This window comes from Narcine bancroftii, chromosome 3 (assembly GCF_036971445.1).
Source record: "Narcine bancroftii isolate sNarBan1 chromosome 3, sNarBan1.hap1, whole genome shotgun sequence".
NCBI classification, from domain to species: Eukaryota; Metazoa; Chordata; class Chondrichthyes; order Torpediniformes; family Narcinidae; genus Narcine; species Narcine bancroftii.
Window position 1 is genome coordinate 745,731 of NC_091471.1, and position 23,014 is coordinate 768,744.

At 51.3% G+C, this 23,014-nt stretch overlaps 2 protein-coding genes across 5 annotated transcripts in view; one reads left to right on the forward strand and one right to left on the reverse strand.

The window, feature by feature from the left end:
* Positions 1-957: 957 nt before the first annotated feature.
* LOC138756915 (zinc finger protein 229-like) lies at positions 958-5,275 on the reverse strand. Its single transcript, XM_069923322.1, has 2 exons — positions 5,203-5,275; positions 958-3,684 (listed from the first exon to the last, which is right to left on the reverse strand). The coding sequence occupies exon 2, from the start codon at positions 3,534-3,536 to the stop codon at positions 1,965-1,967; it is 1,572 nt and encodes a 523-aa protein (XP_069779423.1). The 5' UTR covers positions 3,537-3,684; positions 5,203-5,275; the 3' UTR covers positions 958-1,964.
* Positions 5,276-6,430: 1,155 nt separating this feature from the next.
* The window catches only part of LOC138756922 (zinc finger protein 239-like), a 59,534-nt gene continuing 42,950 nt past the window's right edge, over positions 6,431-23,014 (forward strand). For 2 of the 4 annotated variants that reach the window (XR_011353237.1, XM_069923338.1), the window contains exon 1: positions 7,235-8,251. The gene's annotated coding sequence lies outside the window, so the exon portion shown is untranslated. Of the gene's footprint in view, positions 6,582-7,234; positions 8,252-21,546; positions 22,921-23,014 lie in introns of those variants that run through there. The other 2 variants (XM_069923336.1, XM_069923339.1) reach the window with 2 other exon arrangements.

Here is a 23,014-nt window from a genome sequence, read left to right on the forward strand (position 1 = left end):
GAACCTTGAAAAGGGAGGAAATATGTTAGAGGAAGCTGAAAAAGGGAGGAAATATGTTAGAGGAAGCTGAAAAAGGGAGGAAATATGTTAGAGGAAGCTGAAAAAGGGAGGAATATGTTAGAGGAAGCTGAAAAAGGGAGGAAATATGTTAGAGGAAGCTGAAAAAGGGAGGAAATATGTTAGAGGAAGCTGAAAAAGGGAGGAAATAGCTTCCTCTCATATTTCCTCCCTTTTTAGCTTCTTGAATTCATATTTCCTCTGTTTTCATCCCTCTAACTCATATATTGTCTGTTTATCAGCCTCCAACACGCTCTGCTGTTCTCTTTCTTCTACTTCCCTCAATTTTCCATTTCCAACTGCAACTCAAAAGATCTGTGAAGTGCCAGTTGATGAAGTCGACAAAGATGATGTGGTCAAACAATAATCATGGCTTTTATTAGCAGAATCTCATTGTACTATAATGAAAGACAATAGATGCAGATACAGTTATATCCAAGGGGAGTGTCCTTAACAGTAGAGATAAAGCACAGCCAATGTTAGTACAGCAAGGCTCGCCAGAGGGGAGACAGGCAGCTTGGCAGACATTCACCACCATCTGTCCTCCAGATAAATTTCTCAGTCTTTCTGAAGAAATGTTCCTTCACCTATATATTTAATTGCAACTCTCTGTATTTGTAATTTCTTCATCCAATGTTTAACTTCAGTCAGTTTTAATGCCTTAAAAATAACCATCAGTTCCTCTTTTTTCTTGCTCTCCAGTGATGGTGGTGACAAAAATGTATCAACATCCATTCTGCTGTTTTTCTACACACGCTTTAAATTTGCTTGAAAAAAACCCAATTAACTAATAAATCACAAAACCTCCAATTTTCAATCCGAAAGGACAATCCCCATAAAATGTTGAGCCCAGAGGACCCCAAATCCCAGCAGCAATAAGATATTCACCAAGACAAATGGTTAAACAAAAATTGCTTTTAATTATCTTTGAACATGAAAACAGAATCAAACTTTAACTTATCATTATTGACTTAACTAACCTAAATTAACCCCTTCTAATTCTAAGCACATGTGTATGTATTGAGTGGGTGAGGTAAGAACAAGATGGAGTGGGCTGAGCTCATGTCCAGGGAAAATCCCCATCACCACAAACCTGAAGCCTCTGAAACATTGACCCATGTGTCTGGACTGAACAGGATGCCCAAGTTAAACAGCTGCCTGCACTTGATCTACCTCATGTCAAGAATCAACTACACTGTAGCCTGTTTCAGGGGCTCACTGCTGTCTGGGTAAAATATTTGCCCCAAACAGCCTCCTTAATCTTCCTCCCTTCCCCCTTAACATAAACCAGTGGTTCTCAACCTTTTCTCCCCCACTCACGTCATAGGTATACTGTAGTCAGTAAAGGATTATGTGAGTGGGAAAATATTGCAAACCACTGCCTGAAACACACGTCCTTTGACATGTGACGCTTTTACCAGAGGGGAAAATTGCTGACTGTCCATGGTGAACACTCTACCCATGTAAACTCACTGGTATCCCCACAGACCAGACACCTGAGTGAACTCCTTCCCGTGAATGGTCTCTCCTGGTGTGAATTCTAGAGAAAAGAGGAATCAGCCAATCCCTTCCCACATTTTCTGCCAGAAAGCAGTCTCTCCACTGTTGTCCCTGCTAACTGGAGGAGCAAGAGAAACCTGACCTGCACAGAGAGCAGTGAAAGGTTACTCCTGGGTGTGACCTCAATGGTGCCTCAGCAGCTTGGTGGATTTAACAAATCCCACCTAACACAGCGAGAAGGTGAATGGTTTCTCACCAGTGAGGACTCTCCAGTGTCTCAGAGGTGGCAGGAGCTGAGAATCCAAACCAACAAACTGAACAGGTTTCTCCCTGGTGTGAAATCACTTGTGTCCCTGCAGGCCAGAGTGCTGAATGAACCTAATGCCACACAGAGAACAAGTGAACAGTCATTCCCGAGTGTGAACCCGCTGGTGTTCTCGCAGGTAGGAGGGTCGAGAGAACTGCTTTGAGCATAGCGAACAGGTGAACGGTTTCTTCCCAGCATGAACTCTCTGGTGCCTCAGCAGGGTGAAGGGTCGAGAGAACCCTTTTCCACACAAGGAGCAGGTGAACAGTTTCTCCCCAGTGTGAACCCACTGGTGTGCATGGAGACCAGATGACCGAGAGAACCCCTTACCACACAGTGAGCAGGTGAACGGTTTCTCCCCAGTGTGACTTCTCTGGTGCCTCAGCAGGGTGGAGGAGTGAGAGAACCCCTTCCCACACAGGGAGCAGGTGAATGGTTTGTCTCTACTGTGAACCTGCTGGTGCCTCAGCAGGGTGAAGGAGAGAGAGAACCTCTTCCCACACAGGAAGCAGGTGAATGGTTTCTCCCCAGTGTGAACCTGCTGGTGTGCATGCAGACCGGAAGATTGAGAGAACCCCTTCCCACACAGGGAGCAGGAGAACGGTTTCTCCCCTGTGTGAATTCTCTGGTGCCTCAGCAGGGTGGAGGAGTGAGAGAACCCCTTCCCGCACAGTGAGCAGTTGAACGGTTTCTCCCCTGTGTGAATTCTCTGGTGCCTCAGCAAGGTGGAGGAGTGAGAGAACCCCTTCCCACACAGTGAGCAGGTGAACAGTTTCTCCCCTGTGTGAACTGTTTGGTGCCTCAGCAGGGTGAAGGAGTGAGAGAACCCCTTCCCACACAGGGAGCAGGTGAATGGTTTCTCCCCTGTGTGAACCCGTTGATGTGCATGCAGACCAGACAACTGAGAGAACTCCTTCTCACACAGTGAGCAGGTGAACAGTTTCTCCCCTGTGTGAATTTTCTGGTGCCTCAGCAGAGTGGAGGAGTGAGAGAACCCCTTCCCACACAGGGAGCAGGTGAACGGTTTCTCCCTAGTATGCACCCGCTGGTGGTCCTGCAGGCTAGATGGTCGAGAGAACCCCTTCCCACACAGGAAGCAGATGAATGGTTTCTCCCCTGTGTGAACCCGCTGGTGTGCATGCAGACCGGATGATTGAGAGAACCCCTTCCCACACAGTGAGCAGGTGAACGGTTTCTCCCCTGTGTGAACCCGCTGGTGTGCATGCAGACCAGACGACCGAGAGAACCCCTTCTCACACAGTAAGCAGGTGAACAGTTTCTCCTCTGTGTGAATTCGCTGGTGCCTCAGCAGAGTGGAGGAGTGAGAAAACCCCTTCCCACACACGTGACAGGTAAACGGACTCTCCCCAGGGGGAACACACCTGTGCCCCTCCAGGTCCTTGGAGGTTTGAAAGCTTTTCCCACAGTCAGAGGAGGGGGATGGGCTCCCACTAATGGGGACACACTGGTGTTGCAGTAGTGGGTCAGAGCTGGCAAATCTCTCCCCACACTCGGAACAGGGGAACGATGGGTCCTCAGGGTGAACGCAGGGATGTGATTCCAGCAAGTCCACAGGAAGCCCCTCCTCACCACACGCTTCACTTTGGAGTGCTTTATCTGCCGTATCACTGGTCACCTGATCCTCCACATTGGCCAATCGGCTGAAGACCATTTTAGGCACTCAACAGATGTAGGGATTCTCCGTACAGTGATCCCAGTGCTGGCCGATACTATGGTCCCGAGGAATCCAGTCGGAGGGTCAGACCACAACGTGACGTTGTCTGAAGCTTCCTGTCTGGAAACGCGCTGCTTTCTTAACCCTGTGGAGAGAAGATGGTGGAGTGAGAGGGAGCAAGATATTCTCTGCAGCCAATGTTCCATGACAACACCCTGGAGGCATAGCCAGTAACATGACAAACCATGGAGTGTCCTGAACTGTGAGGAGGATCAGTATGTACACGTAACCACATGTGGGTGAAATTTAGCACAGAGAAACAAACGGAGAAGAGGGAACAAACACACATAGGGACTAGTTTTGCAAATCACATTTTAGTAAACACGTGATGATCTGAGGGAGAGTGCAGAAATTGGTCCACATTTTTATTTGGCAGCTTTTGTTTTGGAGGTTTCCAATGTGACATCAAAGTATTGGCAGCTTCCAAACCATCGCAACCACCTGAACCACCAAAAGTCACATCGGAGACCTGTCACCAAAGTGTCAATCACCTCTACCACCATCCACTCAGCACTCACCCGCACATCTTCCATTACCTGCATATCTGCCCTCGCCTCCTCCGCCCCCACGTTCAACAAGGATGGGATTCTCCTTGTCCTCACTTCCCACCACAAGCCTCCATGTTCAACATATCCTACTCCACCCCCTCCACTACCTACCACGTGATCCCACCACTAGACATCTATGCTTTTACACAGCCACTTTGTTCCGGGACATTTTCTCCTTTTTTCCAGAATGTGGTGCAGTGTAAAAAGCACGGAAATGGAATGGGGGTGTCATTGTAAAATTCTCTTAACGCCTGCAGTGCAAACTGCATTTGAAGCATTCCAGGACTAACTCAGCTAATTAATATGACGTTGCAATGACTCTTGATGATGCGTAAAGTGTGCGATGTTTCAGCGCGAGATTTGAACATTTAAAACCAACAGTCAATTATCAGCATCTAATGACCATGATGTCTGCCTACTGGACTGTTCTGAGATCCATGAGCTCTTCACCATTCATACAGAGAATGAAATAAACGCCATGTAACGGGCAAGGTGAGGGACCCTCCCCCTCCCCACGCCGGCGGCCCCTCCCCTCCCCCCCCCCGGCCGCCCCTCCCCCTCCCCCCCGGCCGCCCCTCCCCCTCCCCTCCACCCGGCCGCCCCCACCTCCCCCGCCCCCACGCCCGCCCGCCCCTCCCCACCCGGGCCGCCCCCTCCCCCCCCCCCTGGCCGCCCCTCCCCTCTCCCCCTCCCCACCCCCGGGCCGCCCCCCTCCCCCTCCCCCCCCGGGCCGCCCCCTCCCCCTCCCCCTCCCCCCCGGGCCGCCCCCCACCCCCTCCCCCCTCCCCCTCCCCCCCCCGGGCCGCCCCCTCCCCCCTCCCCCCCGGGCCGGCCCCCCCTCCCCCTCCCCCCCCGGGCCGCCCCCTCCCCCTCCCCCCGGGCCGCCCCTCCCCTCCCCCCTCCCCCCCCGGGCCGCCACCCGCCCCCGGCCCCCGCCCCGCCCCCGCCCCCGCCCCCGCCCCCGCCCCCCTCCCCCGCCCCCCGCCCCCTCCCCCGCCCCCTCCCCCGCCCCCGCCGTGCCCACTCCGGAGCCGTTGAGCCCGGAAAAGTCTCACCTCCACGCCCGGGATCCCAACACCTCACCAATATCAGCCCGTCATTGAGGGGAAGACGTTATGACGCGGCACGTCTCCGTGACGTAAACACGCACTCTTCCGCCACGTGTTCCCAACGTGTGGCAGTATTGTGGGAGGAGTGAGTGAGAGTGCTGTCAATCAGAGTAGGGGAGGACGGACTGTTAGAATAGGCGTGGCGGAGCGAGCTGCCAATAAGAGGAGACAGTAAGCTGTCAATCAGAGGAGGTGGGGCGGGGTAGCTGTCAATCAGAGGAAACGGGAGAGCTGTCATCAGAGGGCGGCGGGTGCGGGAATAGCTGTCAATCAGAGGAGGCGGGGCGGGAATAGCTGGTCAATCAGAGGAGGCGGGGCGGGGCGAAGGGGGAGGTTGAAGAGGAACCAAAGGGTAACATTTTCACCCAGAGCTGGTCCGTAACCGGAAGCAGCTGGCAGAGAGAAAGTTGTAGAAGTGGTCTTCACCTGGACCCCAGGCCACATTTTTTAATAAACTCTCCTTGAATCTGGTGGTGCACGATGTCAATGACAGAGACCATTTCCACACCCGACACGGACACGTCTGTCTCTGGCTTCATGCACTGTCCCACCTTCGAGTTCGCCTCGGCACCCTCCAACCAGACCTCCAATTAACCCTCTCCCGCTCTCTCTTTCCCTGCCCCTCCGACTCCTTTCCTCCTGCTCCCCATTCTCTTCCCTCCTTGTTCCCCTCTCCCTCGTTCCCCTCCTCCTTCGCCCCTTTATTCCCCTCATTCCCCTCCCCTTTGCCCCCTTTATTCCCCTCATTCCCCTCACCCTTTGCCCCTTGTCCCCTCCCCTTTGCCCCTTGTTCCCCTCCCCTCATTCCCCTCCCCTTTGCCCCTTGTTCCCCTCCCCCTCATTCCCCTCCCCTTCATTCCCCTCCCCTTTGCCCCTTGTTCCCCTCCCCCTTATTCCCCGCCCCTTGTTCCCCACCCCCCTCATTCCCCTCCCCTTTGCCCCTTGTTCCCCTCCCCCCCCTCATTCCTCTCCCCTTTGCCCCTTGTTCCCCTCCGCCTTCGCCCTTTTATTCCCTCTTGTTCTCGTTCCCCTCCCCTTTGCCCCTTTGTTCCCCTTCAATTCTCCACGAAGCAGATTCCACTCCGAAAGGATTCAGGGATGCCTCTGTGCGCATGCGCAATGACGGCCTGGCGGCTGCTCCTCCTCGGAGGGACAGCTCTTCTGATTGACAGCTCTTTGTCCCGCCTGCCGGGCTGCCACCCGCCCCGTCACGTGATGGCGTGGGCGCGCTTCCGGCAATTGGCCCCGCGAGCGCACTTGAGCGTCGTTCCCTCAGCAACGGGCGGGTTCACGGAGGAGGCTGCGGCCTGTCCTCGTGGGTGGAGGTGAGACTCGTCCCGGGCGGGGGTTTCCGAGTGAGTCTACAGGCCGCGGGTCTGCTCCTTGTTGGAGCCGGGGTGAGCGGCACCGGGATCCGGCCGGGGCCTCGTCCCCCACAGTCGGGCCGGGTAGGGAAGGGACCCCCCCTCCTGACATAAGGGGAGGAGGTGGGGGAGGGGGGGGAATCAGGGAGAAGGGTCCCTGATCACGGCTTGGGCCGCAGCCCCCACATTCCCTTCCCAGCCCCAGCCCTCCCTGCTGCAAGCCCTCCCCCCCCCCCCCAGCTGCAAAGATGGGGTGAGGGGGTAGTGGAAACGGATTGAGGAAGAGGGGGGAGGGGGAGGGGGAGAGAGGGGGAGGGGGGGAGAGTGGGGGGGAGGGGGAGAGTGGGGGGGAGGGGAGGGAGGGGGGAGGGGAGGGAGGGGGGAGGAGGGGGGAGGGAGGGGAGGGGGAGGATAAAAGGGGAAAGAAACTATCTTTGAATGTGGTGGTGTGTGATCTCACTGATGAATCCTTCTCCATGGTGGGGGGAGGGGAGGGTAAAGGGGGGGAGTCTGGGGAAGGGGAATCTTGATATGGGGCAGAGTGATTGGATTCTCTCGTCAATGTTAGTGGCTCCGATTATGTATTTTTAAGGCTCTCCAGCCCCTGAAACCTGTGCTGCCAAATTAACCTGCCAATCATAGACTCCTTTCAGGCAGGATTAGTTTTAAACCTGGGTTGTTGGTGCTTTAATCACATTTTGAACCATGCCACCCAATTACAGGAATTTAAGTTAGCGGGGGTGGGATGTGCAGAGGGACCTGTGAAAAGAATGGCAAAATGTAGCAGTGAAGCTGCACTCAATGAGTCTCAGGTGGGGCTTGGCAAAGGGAGGATGGCTGGGGTCTGGGCTCAGCGAATGAACAATAAGGAGAGACAGATTGAGGAAGAGGGACTTAGCATCATCCTTGTCCATTGTTGGTTTTGACACAACTGGAGGGAAGAGGGTGAAAGTTCTGGTCACCATCCTGTAGGAAGGACATGACTGCAGGGTAGATCCACCAGGAGGTTGCCTGGAATGGAGCCTTTGATTGATGGTTAGAGAGTGGAAAGGCGAGCTTTGTCTTCCTTGGGATAGAGGAAGCTGAGGTTGACTTGATTGTGAGGGGCTCGGTCTGGTTGGGCAGTGTAGAAGTTTCCTCAATAACAGCCACATTAAATTGAAGTCCGTCGATGCCAGGTGAGGAGGTTTGAGGGGAACCTCGGATTTTGGATTCACCCAGACGGCAGTTCCATGCCACAACACCTCTTGCCCTATTCACTTCCTCGTCACAGATCGTTTAGAGGGAGCCTCAGACATTCTACCCAATGTGTGCTTGCTTCAGCAGCCTTCTGAGCCCCTAGGCTTCAGCTGATTAGCCTAATAATTAATCCATTAATGCCCCCCTCGTCTTCCTGCTGACAGCCGATGTCATCCCCCAGGTCTGTGAGGTCGCCACGGTTGTCGGCTATTTTGCAGGCTGGTTCGCATCCCTCCCCAGTACTGGTGACCGGGCCATTGTCCATAGCCTCAGGTGGCCTGCCCCTGGGTAGTGGGGATGGAGTAGAGAATGGCTGGTTCCAGTCCAGATATGCCAGTTTCAGGCAATCGACAGTAAAGATTTCCTCCTTACCACTGATGTCGAGCACGAAGGTAGGACCCTTTTCTCTAATGACCTTGTAGGGCCCCTCGTAGGGTCATTGTAATGGTGGTCTGTGTGCACCCCTCCTCAAAAACATGTACTGGTAAGTCATTGGGTCATTCATTATATGCTTGGGCTGGCTGTACAGTGAGGGTTCCCACAAGATCAAAGCCTCCAACTTCCACCACAGGCTCTTGAAGTTTGCCTCCAGGACTTCTGGGTGTTTATTGGGGGTGAAGAATTCCCCAGGAATGATTAAAGGTGCGCTGTAGACCATCTCTGCCACCGAGGCATTAAAGTCCTCCTTCAGGACAGTGTGGATTCCTAGCAGGACCCAAGGCAGAACATCCACCCAGCTGGGACCCTTGAACTGGTCTGTCAAGACTGCCTTGTGGTGTCTGTAGAAGTGCTCCACCAACCCTGCGGGTGATAAGCCATGGTATAGTGGAGCTGCCTCTCTAGAAAGTTAGCCAGCGTCACCCAGAGGTGAATTGTGCTCTGCTCTCTGAGGTGAAGTGCTCCAAGATCCCGAATCAGGACACCCATTTGTCAACGAGTGCCCTGGCACAGGTTTCTGTGGTGGTATCAGCCAGCGGGACAGCCTCCAGCCACCTCATGGAGTGGTCTACCATGGTCAGGAGGTATCTCGCCCCATGGGAACCAGTAACTGTCTCACTATTTTAATGTGTACATGGCTGAACCTGCGCCATGCTGGCTCGAAAGTCTGTGTGGGCCATCTGGTGTGATCTTGCACTTTTGAGGATTGACAGTTCATGCAGGTCTTGGCCCCATGGCTGACGTGTTTATGGAGGCCATGCCAGACAAACCTGTTGCACACCATTTTGACCGTGGCACAGATTGCAGGGTGTACCAGGTTGTGGATAGCCTTGAAAACCTGGCGTTTCCATGTGGCCAGGACAATGTGGTGGGGGCTGTTGGACATTTTCCACCATGAGTCCAGAGACGGCTGTCCTATAAGCTGAGATCTCATGGTCCTGCTGCTGCCGTTTGGGACAGGGAGTGTATTGACTCAATCCAGGGGCATGACAGAGCGTCAGCTACCATGTTGTTTTTTTTTCTCCGTAATATGTTGAATGTCCGTAGTAAATTCGGATATGTAGGACAAGTGCCTCTACTGTCAGGCTGACCATGGGTCCGAGACCTTATGTAAAGCAAAAATCAGTGGGTTGTGGTCAGTGAACACTCTGAATTGCCGGCCTTTCAAAAAGTAACGGAAATGACTTACTGCCAGGTACAGTGCCAACAACTCCTGGTCAAAAGTGCTGTATTTGAGTTCTGGGGAGTGGAAGTGCCTGATGAAAAAGGTTGGGGTTGCCAGTGGCCTTCGGTGAGTTATTCTAGCAGGCCCCCTACCGCTGTGCTGGAGGTGTCAACATTTAGAGGGGTAGGTGCCTCCAGACTGGGGTGGCCCAGGGGGGTGGTGTTGGCTAGCACATCCTTGGCCCTCTGGAACATCTTGGAGGATTCCTCATCCCAAGCAATGTCTTTTGCTTTACTGATCATCAGCACGAAGAGTGGAGAGCATGTGCGGGCCGCTGCCAGTATGAACTTGTGGTTTATCATACCAGACTATTCCTGCAGTCTTTTCACTGTGCATGGCTAAGCGAAGTCCCAGACCGCCTCAACTTTCTTGGGAATGGTTGTGTGCTTGTTAATTCTGTGCCCCACGAAATTGATGGTGTTCATACCGAACTGACAATTAGTGGGGTTGATGATCAGCTTGAACTCACCCAGCTGGGTGCACATCTGTCTCAGGTGGGCGGCATGGTCTTTGTGGCTGTGGCTGGCGATGAGGATATCGTCCAAATAGATTCTTTAGATGGAAGGGCATGCAGAGGAAATCGAACAAACCAAAGAGGGTTATGATTACTGTCTTGGGGTTCTGGGTGGGGGTGAACTGGTATTTGGTGGTACCCCCGGATGAGATCCACCTTGGAGAACACCTGTGCTACGTGCAGGTTGGCAGCAATGTCTTGGATTTGGGGCATGGAATATCTGTCAGGCATGGTAGCCTCGTTGAGGTGGTGGTAGTCCCCACATGATTTCCATAGCCCTGCTGATTTGGGCACCATGTGGAGGGGAGAGGCCCAGGGACTGTCAGAGTGCCACACAATCCCAAGCTCCTCTATCTTTTTGAACTCCTTTGCCAGGCTGAGTTTTTCAGGCAGGAGTTGGCGTGCCCTGGCATGGAGCAGGAGGTCCTCGGTCATTATGTGGTTGCCTTACCCTTTGATTTGGCCGTGGAGAACTGTAATGCCATGATAGAGGGGAACTCCAGCAGGATGCGGGGGAACTCCGAGAGTGTTGTAGAGTCCAAGGGGGGGGTGGATAACTTGGGTTCTCCCAGAGGCAGAGTCCAGAGGATTCTGGTGTGCTCCAAACACTGTCCCTTAAGGTTGACCAGCAAGAAGTCGGCCCAAAGGAAGTCGGCCCCCAGGTCTGGTTGTGCCACTGCCTCAAGGATAAAGGCCTATGTAAAATGGCTGTTGCCAAACTGAAGGGGAATGGTGCAGGTTCCAAAAGACCGAATACAGGAGCTGTTGGCTGCCCTCTTGTGTTTGGACCTGTTTGCCTTAGTGAGTGTCAAGCCTGCAAGGGGTAGAATGCTTATCTTGGCGTCTGTGTCGACCAGGAAATGCCTGCCTGACAGTGAGTCTCAGGCATGGATGAGGCTATCACATGGGCCAACTGCTGCAGCCATCAACAACAGTTGGCCAAGGCGTTTGCTGAAAACTCACAGGATGGGCAGCATCGAAAGGCCTCCGCACCCTGTCACTGGTGATAGTAGTGTAGCTGTCCTGGGATGTTCACTTGCCTCTTTGCTGGCCTTGATCTCACCAGGGGTTGTTCGTGGGGCTTGCAGATGTGGTCTCTAATGGTGCTAGCATCCTTCCTTGCTCTCCAGAGCATGTCCATGTCCTCTTCCGAGGGTCACTGAAGTCCTTGCTGTGAGCAAGAGCCCTATATTCTCGGGCAGCTACTCTGGGAAGATCTGCTTGAAGAGCAGGCAAGGCTGTGGTCCTTGGTTAATCAAGCATCTCGCTCATTAGGGCAGACGCGACCCTGTCCCCCAGTCCATCCACATGCAGCCATCATGTGGTGCGCTGGCGCCAGGAAAGCCCGAAATTGCGGGTGAGTAGCTCTTTGAGGGCCACATATTTGCCTTGCTCTGGGGGCTGCCGTAGGAAATCTACCGCCCTTGCTACTGTGTCCTGATCGAGGGCACTCATAATGTAGAAGTAGTGGGTGTTAGCGGCAGTGAAGTGACGAAGCTGGAACTGAGCCTTGAACTATACGTGGGGTTGTGATATCCAGAATGTTGGGAGCCTGAGGGAGACTGCGTGGATGGTCGCTGGCTCCACTTGATCCGTCATCTTTGGGTCCAACTGCTGATTGGATCTGTCGGGTTCACCAATGTACCGTACGTGGTACAACAAGTGTGGAAGGAAGCACTCATGGAATCAAAGTCGAAGACTGCGGGTAGCATGCCACGTCATGACGAGGGGTTAGACTGATAATACCTGCTCTCCTTGATAAAGTTGAGAAAAAGTGATAAAAGGAATATAAAAGTTACAGAAAGTATAAGGAAGAACTGCGTGAAGACATTAACAATGCCATTAACAAGGAGGATAAAGGCCCACTGCAATACAAGAAACCAAGCTTCTGCACCTTTTTCTGCTTGTCTTGATTGTAGTTCGTTCTTGATCTTTCCTTTGCTTTTCCAGGTCCTTGATCTCTGGAGCTGTGAGCGTCTGAATCTCTTTTAAAATTTCCTCCATTTTTTTGTGATCTGCACATGTGCGACTCCTCACGCATGCGCAGAGTCACTTCTTCACTCAATATTAGGTGAGACCCGGTGCAGTAGTGTCCAAGGTCTCCCCAGCGTCTGGCCTCTCTCCTTTCGATATTACCTTACGGAGAGCTCCAGGATCCTTTTTGAAAGTGGGCCTCTCTTCGTTGAAGTAAGTGTTCGATTGGCAGAATTATGGGTTATTATCAGGTTATAAAGTAAATATTGATAAAAGTGAAGTGATGCCAATAACTGACAGATTATGTTCTCAAGTTAAGAAAATTACAAAATTCAAATGGCAGAACAAGGTCGTTAAATATCTATGAATTTCATCTGATGCAAGGATCGACAACGAGATAGACAACAGACTCGCCAAGGCAAATACCGCCTTTGGAAGACTACATAAGAGTCTGGAAAAACAACCACCTGAAGAAACACACAAAGATCAGCGTGTACAGAGCCGTTGTCATACCCATGCTCCTATTCGGCTCCAAATCATGGGTCCTCTACCGGCATCACCTACGGCTCCTAGAACCCTTCCATCAGCGCTGTCTCCACTCCATCCTCAACATTCATTGGAGTGACTTCATCACCAACATCGAAGTACTCGAGCTGGCAGAGTCCGCAAGCATCGAATCCACGCTGCTGAAGACCCAACTGTGCTGGGTGGGTCACGTCTCCAGAATGGAGGACCATCGCCTTCCCAAGATCGTGTTATATGGCGAGCTCTCCACTGGCCACTGAGACAGAGGTGCACCAAAGAAGAGGTACAAGGACTGCTTAAAGAAATCTCTTGGTGCCTGCCACATTGACCACTGCCAGTGGGCCGATATCGCCTCCAACTGTGCATCTTGGCGTCTCACAGTTCAGCGGGCAGCAACCTCCTTTGAAGAAGACCGCAGAGCCCACCTCACTGACAAAAGACAAAGGAGGAAACACCCAACCCCAACCAACCAATTTCCCTTGCAACTGCTGCAACCGTGCCTGCCTGTCCCGCATCAGACTTGTCAGTCACCAACGAACCTGCAGCAGACGTGGACATACCCCTCCATAAATTTTCGTCCGTCAAGCCAAAGAAAAGAAAGAAATGTTGATAATAATTTAAACAATTTATTCACCTTTGTTGAAGAAAATTAAAGAAGATTTAATAAGATGGAAGGATTTGCCAATTTCTTTGATAGGAAGGGTAAATTGTGTGCAGATAAATATTTTTCCAAGAAAATCTTTTTCAGTCTTTACCAATTTCTGTACTGTGGTAGCTCACCACAAGGCAGGCGAACAGGCTCCTCTTGTAAGCCACGCGGCGGGGCAGCCAGCCAAAATGGCGCCTTCGGGGGTTTCCCTTCCTTCCAGCTCGGGGCTCAGAAACCTGCGTATGGGGACCACGTGATGCCTGGATGATGTCAGCGTCCTCCAGCGTGTTTCTCAGCCAGGTCTGGGCTGGGAGTATAAGTGCATCCCAGCAGCCTGCAATAAACTAGTCTGCTCACTGAGCTCAACCCGTCTGGTTGCGTGTGTTATTGTAGGAGCAGTGTAGCCGCTGCTACAATTAGTGACCCGAACTGGTTCAAACATATTTGAACCCATTATGAGCGAGCCTGGGATCAGCGCTAAAGCCGTAAAACTGCCTGAATTCTGGGTTCAGGAGCCGGAGACCTGGTTCGTCCACGCGGAGGCGCAGTTTCACCTCCGCCAAATTCTACCATGTGGTCGCTGTCCTGGACCAGGCCACCGCCAGACGCATGCTGCACCTTGTTCAGCATTCACCCGCCGTGGACAAGTACAAGACCATCGAGTGAGTGCTTACCAGGTCCCTCGGACTATCCAGACGCCAGCGTGCCGCTCAGATGCTGCTCCTCAACTCCCTGGGAGACAGGTCCCCCATTGGAACTGATGGACGAGATGCTCACGCTCATGGGTGATCACACCAACTACCCACTCTTCGAGTGTATCTTCCTCGAGCATATGCCCGGGGACATCTGGCCGCTGCTGGTTCAGGAGAGCTTCACTGACCTGAGGAATATCGCTCAGAAGGCCCAAGAGCTATGGCTCGCACAATTCTCAGAAGGCTCAGTGGTCCAGCAGGTCATGGGGCACAGGCATGCCAAGCCTCCCCCTAGTGCTGCGGTACAACACCCGGCCCCTGCAGGGCCCCCCAAGAGCATAACCAAGGCCACAGCATCTGTTTCACGCCTCTGTTTCTACCACCAGCGCTGGAGAGCCAAGGCTCGGCAGCGTGGTCAGCCGAGGCTCGGCAGCGTGGTCAGCCGAGGCTCGGCAGCGTGGTCAGCCGAGGCTCGGCAGCGTGGTCAGCCGAGGCTCGGCAGCGTGGTCAGCCGAGGCTCGGCAGCGTGGTCAGCCGAGGCTCGGCAGCGTGGTCAGCCGAGGCTCGGCAGCGTGGTCAGCCGAGGCTCGGCAGCGTGGTCAGCCGAGGCTCGGCAGCGTGGTCAGCCGAGGCTCGGCAGCGTGGTCAGCCGAGGCTCGGCAGCGTGGTCAGCCGAGGCTCGGCAGCGTGGTCAGCCGAGGCTCGGCAGCGTGGTCAGCCGAGGCTCGGCAGCGTGGTCAGCCGAGGCTCGGCAGCGTGGTCAGCCGAGGCTCGGCAGCGTGGTCAGCCGAGGCTCGGCAGCGTGGTCAGCCGAGGCTCGGCAGCGTGGTCAGCCGAGGCTCGGCAGCGTGGTCAGCCGAGGCTCGGCAGCGTGGTCAGCCGAGGCTCGGCAGCGTGGTCAGCCGAGGCTCGGCAGCGTGGTCAGCCGAGGCTCGGCAGCGTGGTCAGCCGAGGCTCGGCAGCGTGGTCAGCCGAGGCTCGGCAGCGTGGTCAGCCGAGGCTCGGCAGCGTGGTCAGCCGAGGCTCGGCAGCGTGGTCAGCCGAGGCTCGGCAGCGTGGTCAGCCGAGGCTCGGCAGCGTGGTCAGCCGAGGCTCGGCAGCGTGGTCAGCCGAGGCTCGGCAGCGTGGTCAGCCGAGGCTCGGCAGCGTGGTCAGCCGAGGCTCGGCAGCGTGGTCAGCCGAGGCTCGGCAGCGTGGTCAGCCGAGGCTCGGCAGCGTGGTCAGCCGAGGCTCGGCAGCGTGGTCAGCCGAGGCTCGGCAGCGTGGTCAGCCGAGGCTCGGCAGCGTGGTCAGCCGAGGCTCGGCAGCGTGGTCAGCCGAGGCTCGGCAGCGTGGTCAGCCGAGGCTCGGCAGCGTGGTCAGCCGAGGCTCGGCAGCGTGGTCAGCCGAGGCTCGGCAGCGTGGTCAGCCGAGGCTCGGCAGCGTGGTCAGCCGAGGCTCGGCAGCGTGGTCAGCCGAGGCTCGGCAGCGTGGTCAGCCGAGGCTCGGCAGCGTGGTCAGCCGAGGCTCGGCAGCGTGGTCAGCCGAGGCTCGGCAGCGTGGTCAGCCGAGGCTCGGCAGCGTGGTCAGCCGAGGCTCGTTCCAGGGAAACGACTAGGCTGGCCGCTGTTAATGGCTGCGGTGGCTGGCCAAACACGCAGCCTTCTCTACCTGTGGGACTCAGTCTGCAGCTGGCGGTTCCTCGTTGAAACTGAAGCCCAGATTACCGTCATACCGGCCATAGCCATCGAATCCAGGAACCTACCTCGTGGACCTCCCCTCCGTGCGGCCAACGCAATGGCAAACCGGACGTATGGAGACAAAACAGTCTTCTTCCAGATCGGACAACAGAATTTCGCATGGAGGTTCACCGTCTCGTCCTTCCCGACTGCTATCCTGGGTGCAGATTTCCTCCTCGCAAACTGGCTTCTGGTGGAGATTCGAGGTAGGCGCCTGGTGGACGTCTGTACCTTCCAGGCCGTTTGCCTCGATGCCTCCCACTCGGACCAACCACAGATGGCCACGATCAGCACGCCCAGAGACGAGTTCCAGCAGATCCTGGACGAGTTCCCGACACTCCTCAAGCCACAGTTCTCCGCTGCCTTGTTGCACCACAGGGTGTTCCACCACATCCCCACCCAGGGCCCACTGGTTCACGCCAAGGCATGCTGGCTCCCGCCTGACAAGCTCCAGGTAGGGAATGAGGAGTTTTTGCACCTATTGGAGCTGGGGATAATTCGGCGGTCCAACAGCCCGTGGGTCTCGCCGCTCCACCTAGTCCCAAAAGCCTCCAGCGGCTGGCATCCCTGCGGAGACTATCGACAGCTCAATAAGGCAACCATTCCTTACCGTCACCCCATCCCTCATATCCAGGACTTTACGGCAAATCTGCACGGTGCGAGGGTCTTCTCCAAGGTTGACCTGGTGCGCGGATCACCAGATCCCGGTGGACCCTGAGGACATACCCAAGATGGCCATCATCACCCCCCTTTGGCCTGTTCAAATTCCTGCGCATGCCGTCCCGGCTCAAGAATGCTGCTCAGACCTTCCAGTGCCTTATGGACTCTGTGAGCAGGGACTTGGATTTCATCATTATTTATTTGGACGACATCCTTGTCGCCAGCAAGGACCGGGCGTAACACAAGGCCTACCTACGTGCCCTTTTCTCCCGGCTGGCCGACTTCGGCCTTGCCATCAACCCGGCCAAGAGCCAGTTCGGGAAAGAGTTCCTGGGCCATAACATCACGGCTGAAGGAGCCACGCCTGCCACTGCGAAGGTTGCCGCCATCAGGGAGTTCCCATGCTCAAACAGCCTCAAGGGGCTGCAGTAGTTTGCAGGTACGGTCAACTTTTACAACCGCTTCATCCCGGGAGCTGCGCGCATCATGCAGCTGCTGTTCGCCCTCATCGCAGCCAAGCACAAGATGCTCGCTTGGAACACAGAAGCCTGAACCGCATTCAAGGCCACCAAGGATGCCCTTGCGAAGGCCGCCATGCTCGCTCACCTGCGCACCGTCCTGCATAGGGGCACTCTCTGTCGATGCCTCTGCCACAGTCGTCAGTGCCAACCTGGAGCAGCAGGTGAATGGGCTTTGGAAGCCGCTGGCATTCTTCAGCCAACTGCTCCGCCTGCCGGGACACAAGTATAGTGCCTTCGACCGCGAGTTACTGGGCATGTACCTGGCGGTGCGGCGTTTCTGCTGTTTTTTGGAGGGGAGGACTTTTACCATCTTCACTGACCACAAACCCCTCACCCAGGCGCTTGCGATGGCAAAGGATCCCTGGTCGGCCCACCAGCAGCATCACCTCTCCTTCATGTCAGAGTTTACCACCAACATTCGGCACAAGGCGGGGAAGGACAATGTGGTTGCCGGTGCATTCTCGCAACCAGCCATCTGCGTGCTGGCACCTGGCATTGATTTCGACCAGCTTGCCCGGGACCAGGAAGCTGATGAGGAGACACTCCCAAGGAAGATCTGCAGGCATCATCAGTTGAGCTGGTCTATGGAGCGCCGCTGTCACTACCTGGTGAGTTCGTCAGCGCACCATACAATCCCCAGCGGTCGTCGCGTGAACTACTTCCTCATCTCCGGGCACGCTTGGACTCCTTCGAACCCCCACCGGCACCCAGGCATGCCACCCGCCCGACTCGCGTTCCTGGCGAGCTGCTTTCTGCAGAGTTAGTTTTCGTTTGGAGGGGCCGTACAGCATTCCGGCTTGAAGTTCACACTGGACTTGGGCGACAGGCATGAGCTGTTTACCAAGGACAGGCTGAAGCCAGCGCATCTCGATCCCACTGAGCCTGTGGTTGTTGCTCAGCGCAAGAAGCAAGGCCGCCCGTCAAAAAAGGACATTGGTGCCGGTTCTGGGGGGCGGGGGCTGTGTGGCGGCTCACCACAAGGCAGGCAAACCGGCCCCACTTGTAAGCCACACGGAGGAGCAGCCGACCAAAATGGCGTCGTCGGGGGTTTCCTTTCCTTCCAGCTTGGGGCTCAGAAACCCACACTTGAGGACCACGTGATGCCCAGATGACATCAGCGCCCTCTAGCGCGGTTCTCAGCCAGGACCGGGCTGGGAGTATAAGTGCAACCCAGCAGCCTGTAATAAACTAGTCTGCTCACTGAGCTCAACCCGTCTGATTGCGTGTGTTATTGCAGGAGCAGTGTAGCCGCCACTACAGTATCAACAATGTTTTCTCAGGATCTAAATAAAAATGAAGAAGATTTATTTGGTGAGACAGAATGCCTAGGATAGTATTGGAAAAATTAATATGGAAATTTGATTGGGGGTGGTGGTCTGCGAATGCCTAACTTTAAAAATTATTATAAAGCAGCTCAACTTAAATGTTTGATTTCCTGTTATCAGACTGATGAAAAGACAGCATGGGTACAAATTGAAATGAGTAAAATAGAAGAAAATAATTCCTGAACATCTTTTGTATAAATGGCATGGTTGAGAGAGCAAATAGATGCATCAATTCTGAAGTATGGAATGAAATACATGTAGAAAGAGAAATGAAGAGTTATCAGTTGGCTAGAATGTTATTAAACCAAAGTCCTTTGATTCGTTCTACAGTTAATATGCCGACTTTGATATTTGGAATAAAAAGGATAAAGGAGTGTTTTTTGGGATGTTTTTTTTTACTTTTGACCAAATGAATACTATTTTCTCCTATAATCAACATAAATCGTATTTAAAAAGAAATGTAGGAAGCAGTTTTAGATTACCTGAACAAAGTCAATTTGAATATTTAATAGCTAATACATTTATTGAAAGATTTATTACTAATATGTATATAAAATTGCAAGAGACTATCCAGAAAAAGGATCTATTTAAATCTAAATTGGGATGGGAAGTAGGGTCAAAATTATGTTATGAAAGAGAAACTAATACAATTAATGTTAGATACCAAATGGTACAATTTAATTTTTTTTACATCAGTTATACTCCACAGAAATTACACAGACATTATTAAAATTGTTTTGATCAATGTTTTAGATGTAGTGAAGAAGTAGGATCTTTTTTGCATGCAGTTGTGAAAAGGTAGAAAAATTTGGGGGGGGATATAAGCATTTTATTGAGGCGAGTTATGAAGAGGAAAATTTTTGAAAGATCCCAAAATATTTTTATTGGGAGATATTTTTTATTTGAAATTGGATACTTACCTGAAGTTTTTAAGTGTAGCAATAGCAAATAAATGTATAGCTGTAATGTCGAAATTAGAGTAAATATGCGGATGATACAAAAATAGGGGGAGTCATGGATAGTGAAGGTGGTTTTTTTTATACCTCAGGATAATTACTTAGTAAATTATCATACCATTACATTGTCCAATGAATAAACTGTTGCTATCCTTATCTGTTAGTCTGCTGCACATCATTCTTGTTAGTGCAAAGCTTATCTTGAGTGTACAAGGTCACATCTGCATTCTGTTACTCCTTAGTACTGGGTGACTCCTTCTCCGGTCCCATCTCATGATGTTTTTACCTTACACTTGTCATTGGACATATGGGCCCCTATGAATCACCTCAAACTGTATCGGAGAATGTCGAGCACATGTTGAAGAAGTGTTAGCTAACTAGAGAATTTTCTCCTTTTGGTGATGAGATCTGAAGTTCTCTTTCCCATTCATTTTTAATTTTGTCAAATATCACTGGATGTATTTTTAGGATCAAATCATAAATTGTTGCTATTAAACTCTTCTGAAAGGGGTTTAAACATAAAATGTTATCAGTAACTTCAGGCTGATGTGGTATCAAAAAAGTAAATAAAGTAATTTCTTTGTTGGTATATGTTAACCATTGTTAATGCAATCCTGATCTCTTTGTATCATTCTTATATTTATTAACCTGAAGCTTAATTAAAAAATGGAAAAAGAAAGAAATTCACTTTTAGCAAAATTAACAGTACGGTTTGCTTCTGAAAGTTTATTGAACAATTTCTCTCATGCAAACATATGTGCTTCCCAAGTATCATTCCCCTTGACCTAACCATCATTATAAGTAAATCTTGAATCACAGCATTTAACATGCTTTGAAATGTTTTTGGAGTATTCTTCATTCCAAATGGCAAAACATTATATTGTAGTTGCATTAAGCAGGCAGTGAATGAAAGAACCACACAGAGTCGAAAAGGAGTTGAACCGACTGACTTCAATAGAACTCTCGCATGCATTTAAATCCCTCGGAACCTGATGATGCTTGTGAATCCTGGGTCCTTTATGATATCATCTGCTGTGGGCTTGCCCTGCACAGAGGTCTCACAGATCTGCTGCATTCTTGTCCACACGATCATCCACCCTAGGGATAGGATAAGTGTCTGTCTTTGTTACCCTATTAACTTTTATATAATCAGTGCAAAATCTAACTGTCCCATCTGTTTTAGGTACCAGGATACCAGGTGAACTCCAATCTGAGATAGAATTTCTAATAATATCCTTCTTTAACATGTACTCATTCTTGATCTACCAGTTTACACTTTTCAACATTCATTCTTTCTTTTCCAATCTTGTTATTAATTTTACATTTATAAGCATACAAAAGAGAAACATGTAGAATGTGGGGTTACAGATTATAAATCAAATATTTAAACATCATAAACAAACAGTCATTGACTCTCTACTGCTCTATCTTTCAAATAATAAAAACAGAAAATAGATATGATCTAACCTAACAAACTAATCCAAAACTAAATGAAGTAGCCTGACCCCTAATCTAATAATTGAAATTAGAAGCTGGGATGACTTAGTACAATAAAATTCAATACTAAGAAAGTTTTCTGTAACATGATTAAAAATAGTTGGACATGAAGGGAAAAACAATAATAAAACATATCAGCCGATGAACTCATAGGAACATAGGAAGTAGGAACAGGAGTAGACCAAAAATGGCCCATCGAGCCTGCTCCGCCATTCAATAAGATCATGGCTGATCTAATTTATGAACTAACTCCACCTACCTGCCTTCTCCCCATATCACCTAATTCATCTATCATGTAAAAATTTATCTCACTGAATTTTAAATATGTTTAATGAGGCAGCCTCAACCACTTCCCTGGTTAGAGAATTCCAAACATTCACTACTCTCTGGGAAAAACTATTTTTCCTCATCTCTGTCCTAAATCTACTCCCCCGAATCTTGAAACTGTGTCCTCTCGTTTTAGTTTCCCCGGCCAGCTCAAAAAACCTTCCTACATCTATCCTATTCATACCCTTCATAATTCTATATGTTTCTATAAGATCTCTCATTCTTCTGAACTCGAGCGAATACAATCCAAGATTATTTAATCTTTCATCATAAGTCAACACCTTCATCCCAGGGATTAACCTAGTAAACCTCCTCTGGACCGTCTCCAAAGCCAGTATATCCTTCCTCAAATATGGAGACCAGACCTGGACACAGTACTCCAGGTGCGGTCTCACCAGTACCTTATACAGTTGCAACATGACCTCCCTACTCCTGAAATCAATTCCTCGAGTGATGAAGGCCAACATTTCATTTGCCTTCTTAATAACCTGCTGCACCTGCAACCTAACTTTTTGTGATTCATGCACAAGCACTCCCAAGTCCCTCTGCACAACAGCATGGTGTAGTTTTTCACCCTTTAAATAATATTCAGCTCTTTTATTTTTCTTGCCAAAGTGGATAACCTCATACTTACTAACATTGTACTCCATCTGCCAGACCTTTGCCCACTCATCCAACTTAACTATATCCCTCTGCAGACTCTCCACATCCTCATTACAATTTGCTCTTCCACTCAATTTGGTGTCATCCGCAAACCTGGCTACACCACATTTTGTCCCCTCCAAGTCATCAATGTAAATGATGAACAGTTGTGGGCCTAACACCGACCCCTGCGGCACCCCACTTACCACTCTCTGCCAACCTGAAAAACTCCCACTTATCCCGACTCTCTGCCTCCTGTCAAGCAACCAATTTTCGATCCATGCCAATATACTTCCTTGGACTCCACTTTCTTGTAACTTACTGATAAGTCTCTTGTGCGGCACCTTATCAAACGCTTTCTGGAAATCCAAATATACAACATCAACCTGTTCCCCTCTATCCACCGCACCCATGATATCCTCAAAGAATCTTAACAAATTTGTCAAACAAGATCTTCCCTTTCTAAAACCATGCTGCATCTGCGTTCCAAAAGTTTCACTATTTCATCTTTAATGACGGCTTCGAGCATTTTTCCAACTACAGCCGATATTTCCAGTCTTCTGCCTACATCCCTTCTTAAAAAGTGGCGTGACATTTGCTGTCTTCCAGTCTGCCGAGACTTACCCAGAATCCAAGGAATTTTGGTCTATGACCACCAATGCATCAACTATAACTATAACTCAGCTGGGTGAAGATACAGACACGAGGTTCCCATGAGCCAATGAACTCAGCCAGGTGACAATACAGAGATGAGGTTCCCACCAGCCAATGAACTTAGTCAGGTGACGATACAGAGACGAGGTTCCCATCAGCTGATGAACTCAGTCAGGTGACGGGACAGAGACAAGGTTTCCATCAGCTGATGAACTCAGCTGGGAGACGATACAAAGATGAGGTTCTCATCAGCCGATGAACTCAGTCGGGTGACGAGACAGACAAGGTTCCCATCATCTGATGAACTCAGCAAGGTGACAATACAGAAATGAGACGAGACGTGACAGTGTAGTGATGAATTGTCGATATAGGTTAAAAAAAACTCTGCTGTGTTCCAGGCAATGGAAGTTGAGGTTGTGCTGGGTTGAATGGCAGCATCTTCCCCAGATTCACACGTGGAAAATTTATGCTCATCCACATGACAGTGAAATGGTGCAGAGGTGGTGGAAATGTCGAGGTGAAAGCGATCAGTGGACAAGTGAAACCTGGCCTTGTGTCTGCAAATATGATCGGTCAGGGGCAGAGTTTAGATCAGAAATGGAGAGGGGACTCAGAGAGGGGAGGGCCTGATGCAGCTGGGTTGTAGAATTAAATAAAAGGGGGTTTCGAATGTCTGGAGCAGAACTTGGCCTTTGAGATGTATTGTCCTAAATGACAGAACTTCAGACTTTTTCTGTATATTCAGTGCGTTACATTGTTAATGTTTTGAATTTTACTCGGAGAACTTGGACACAACAATCTAACCCGAAACAAAACATTTTATTTATTTTTAATTTTA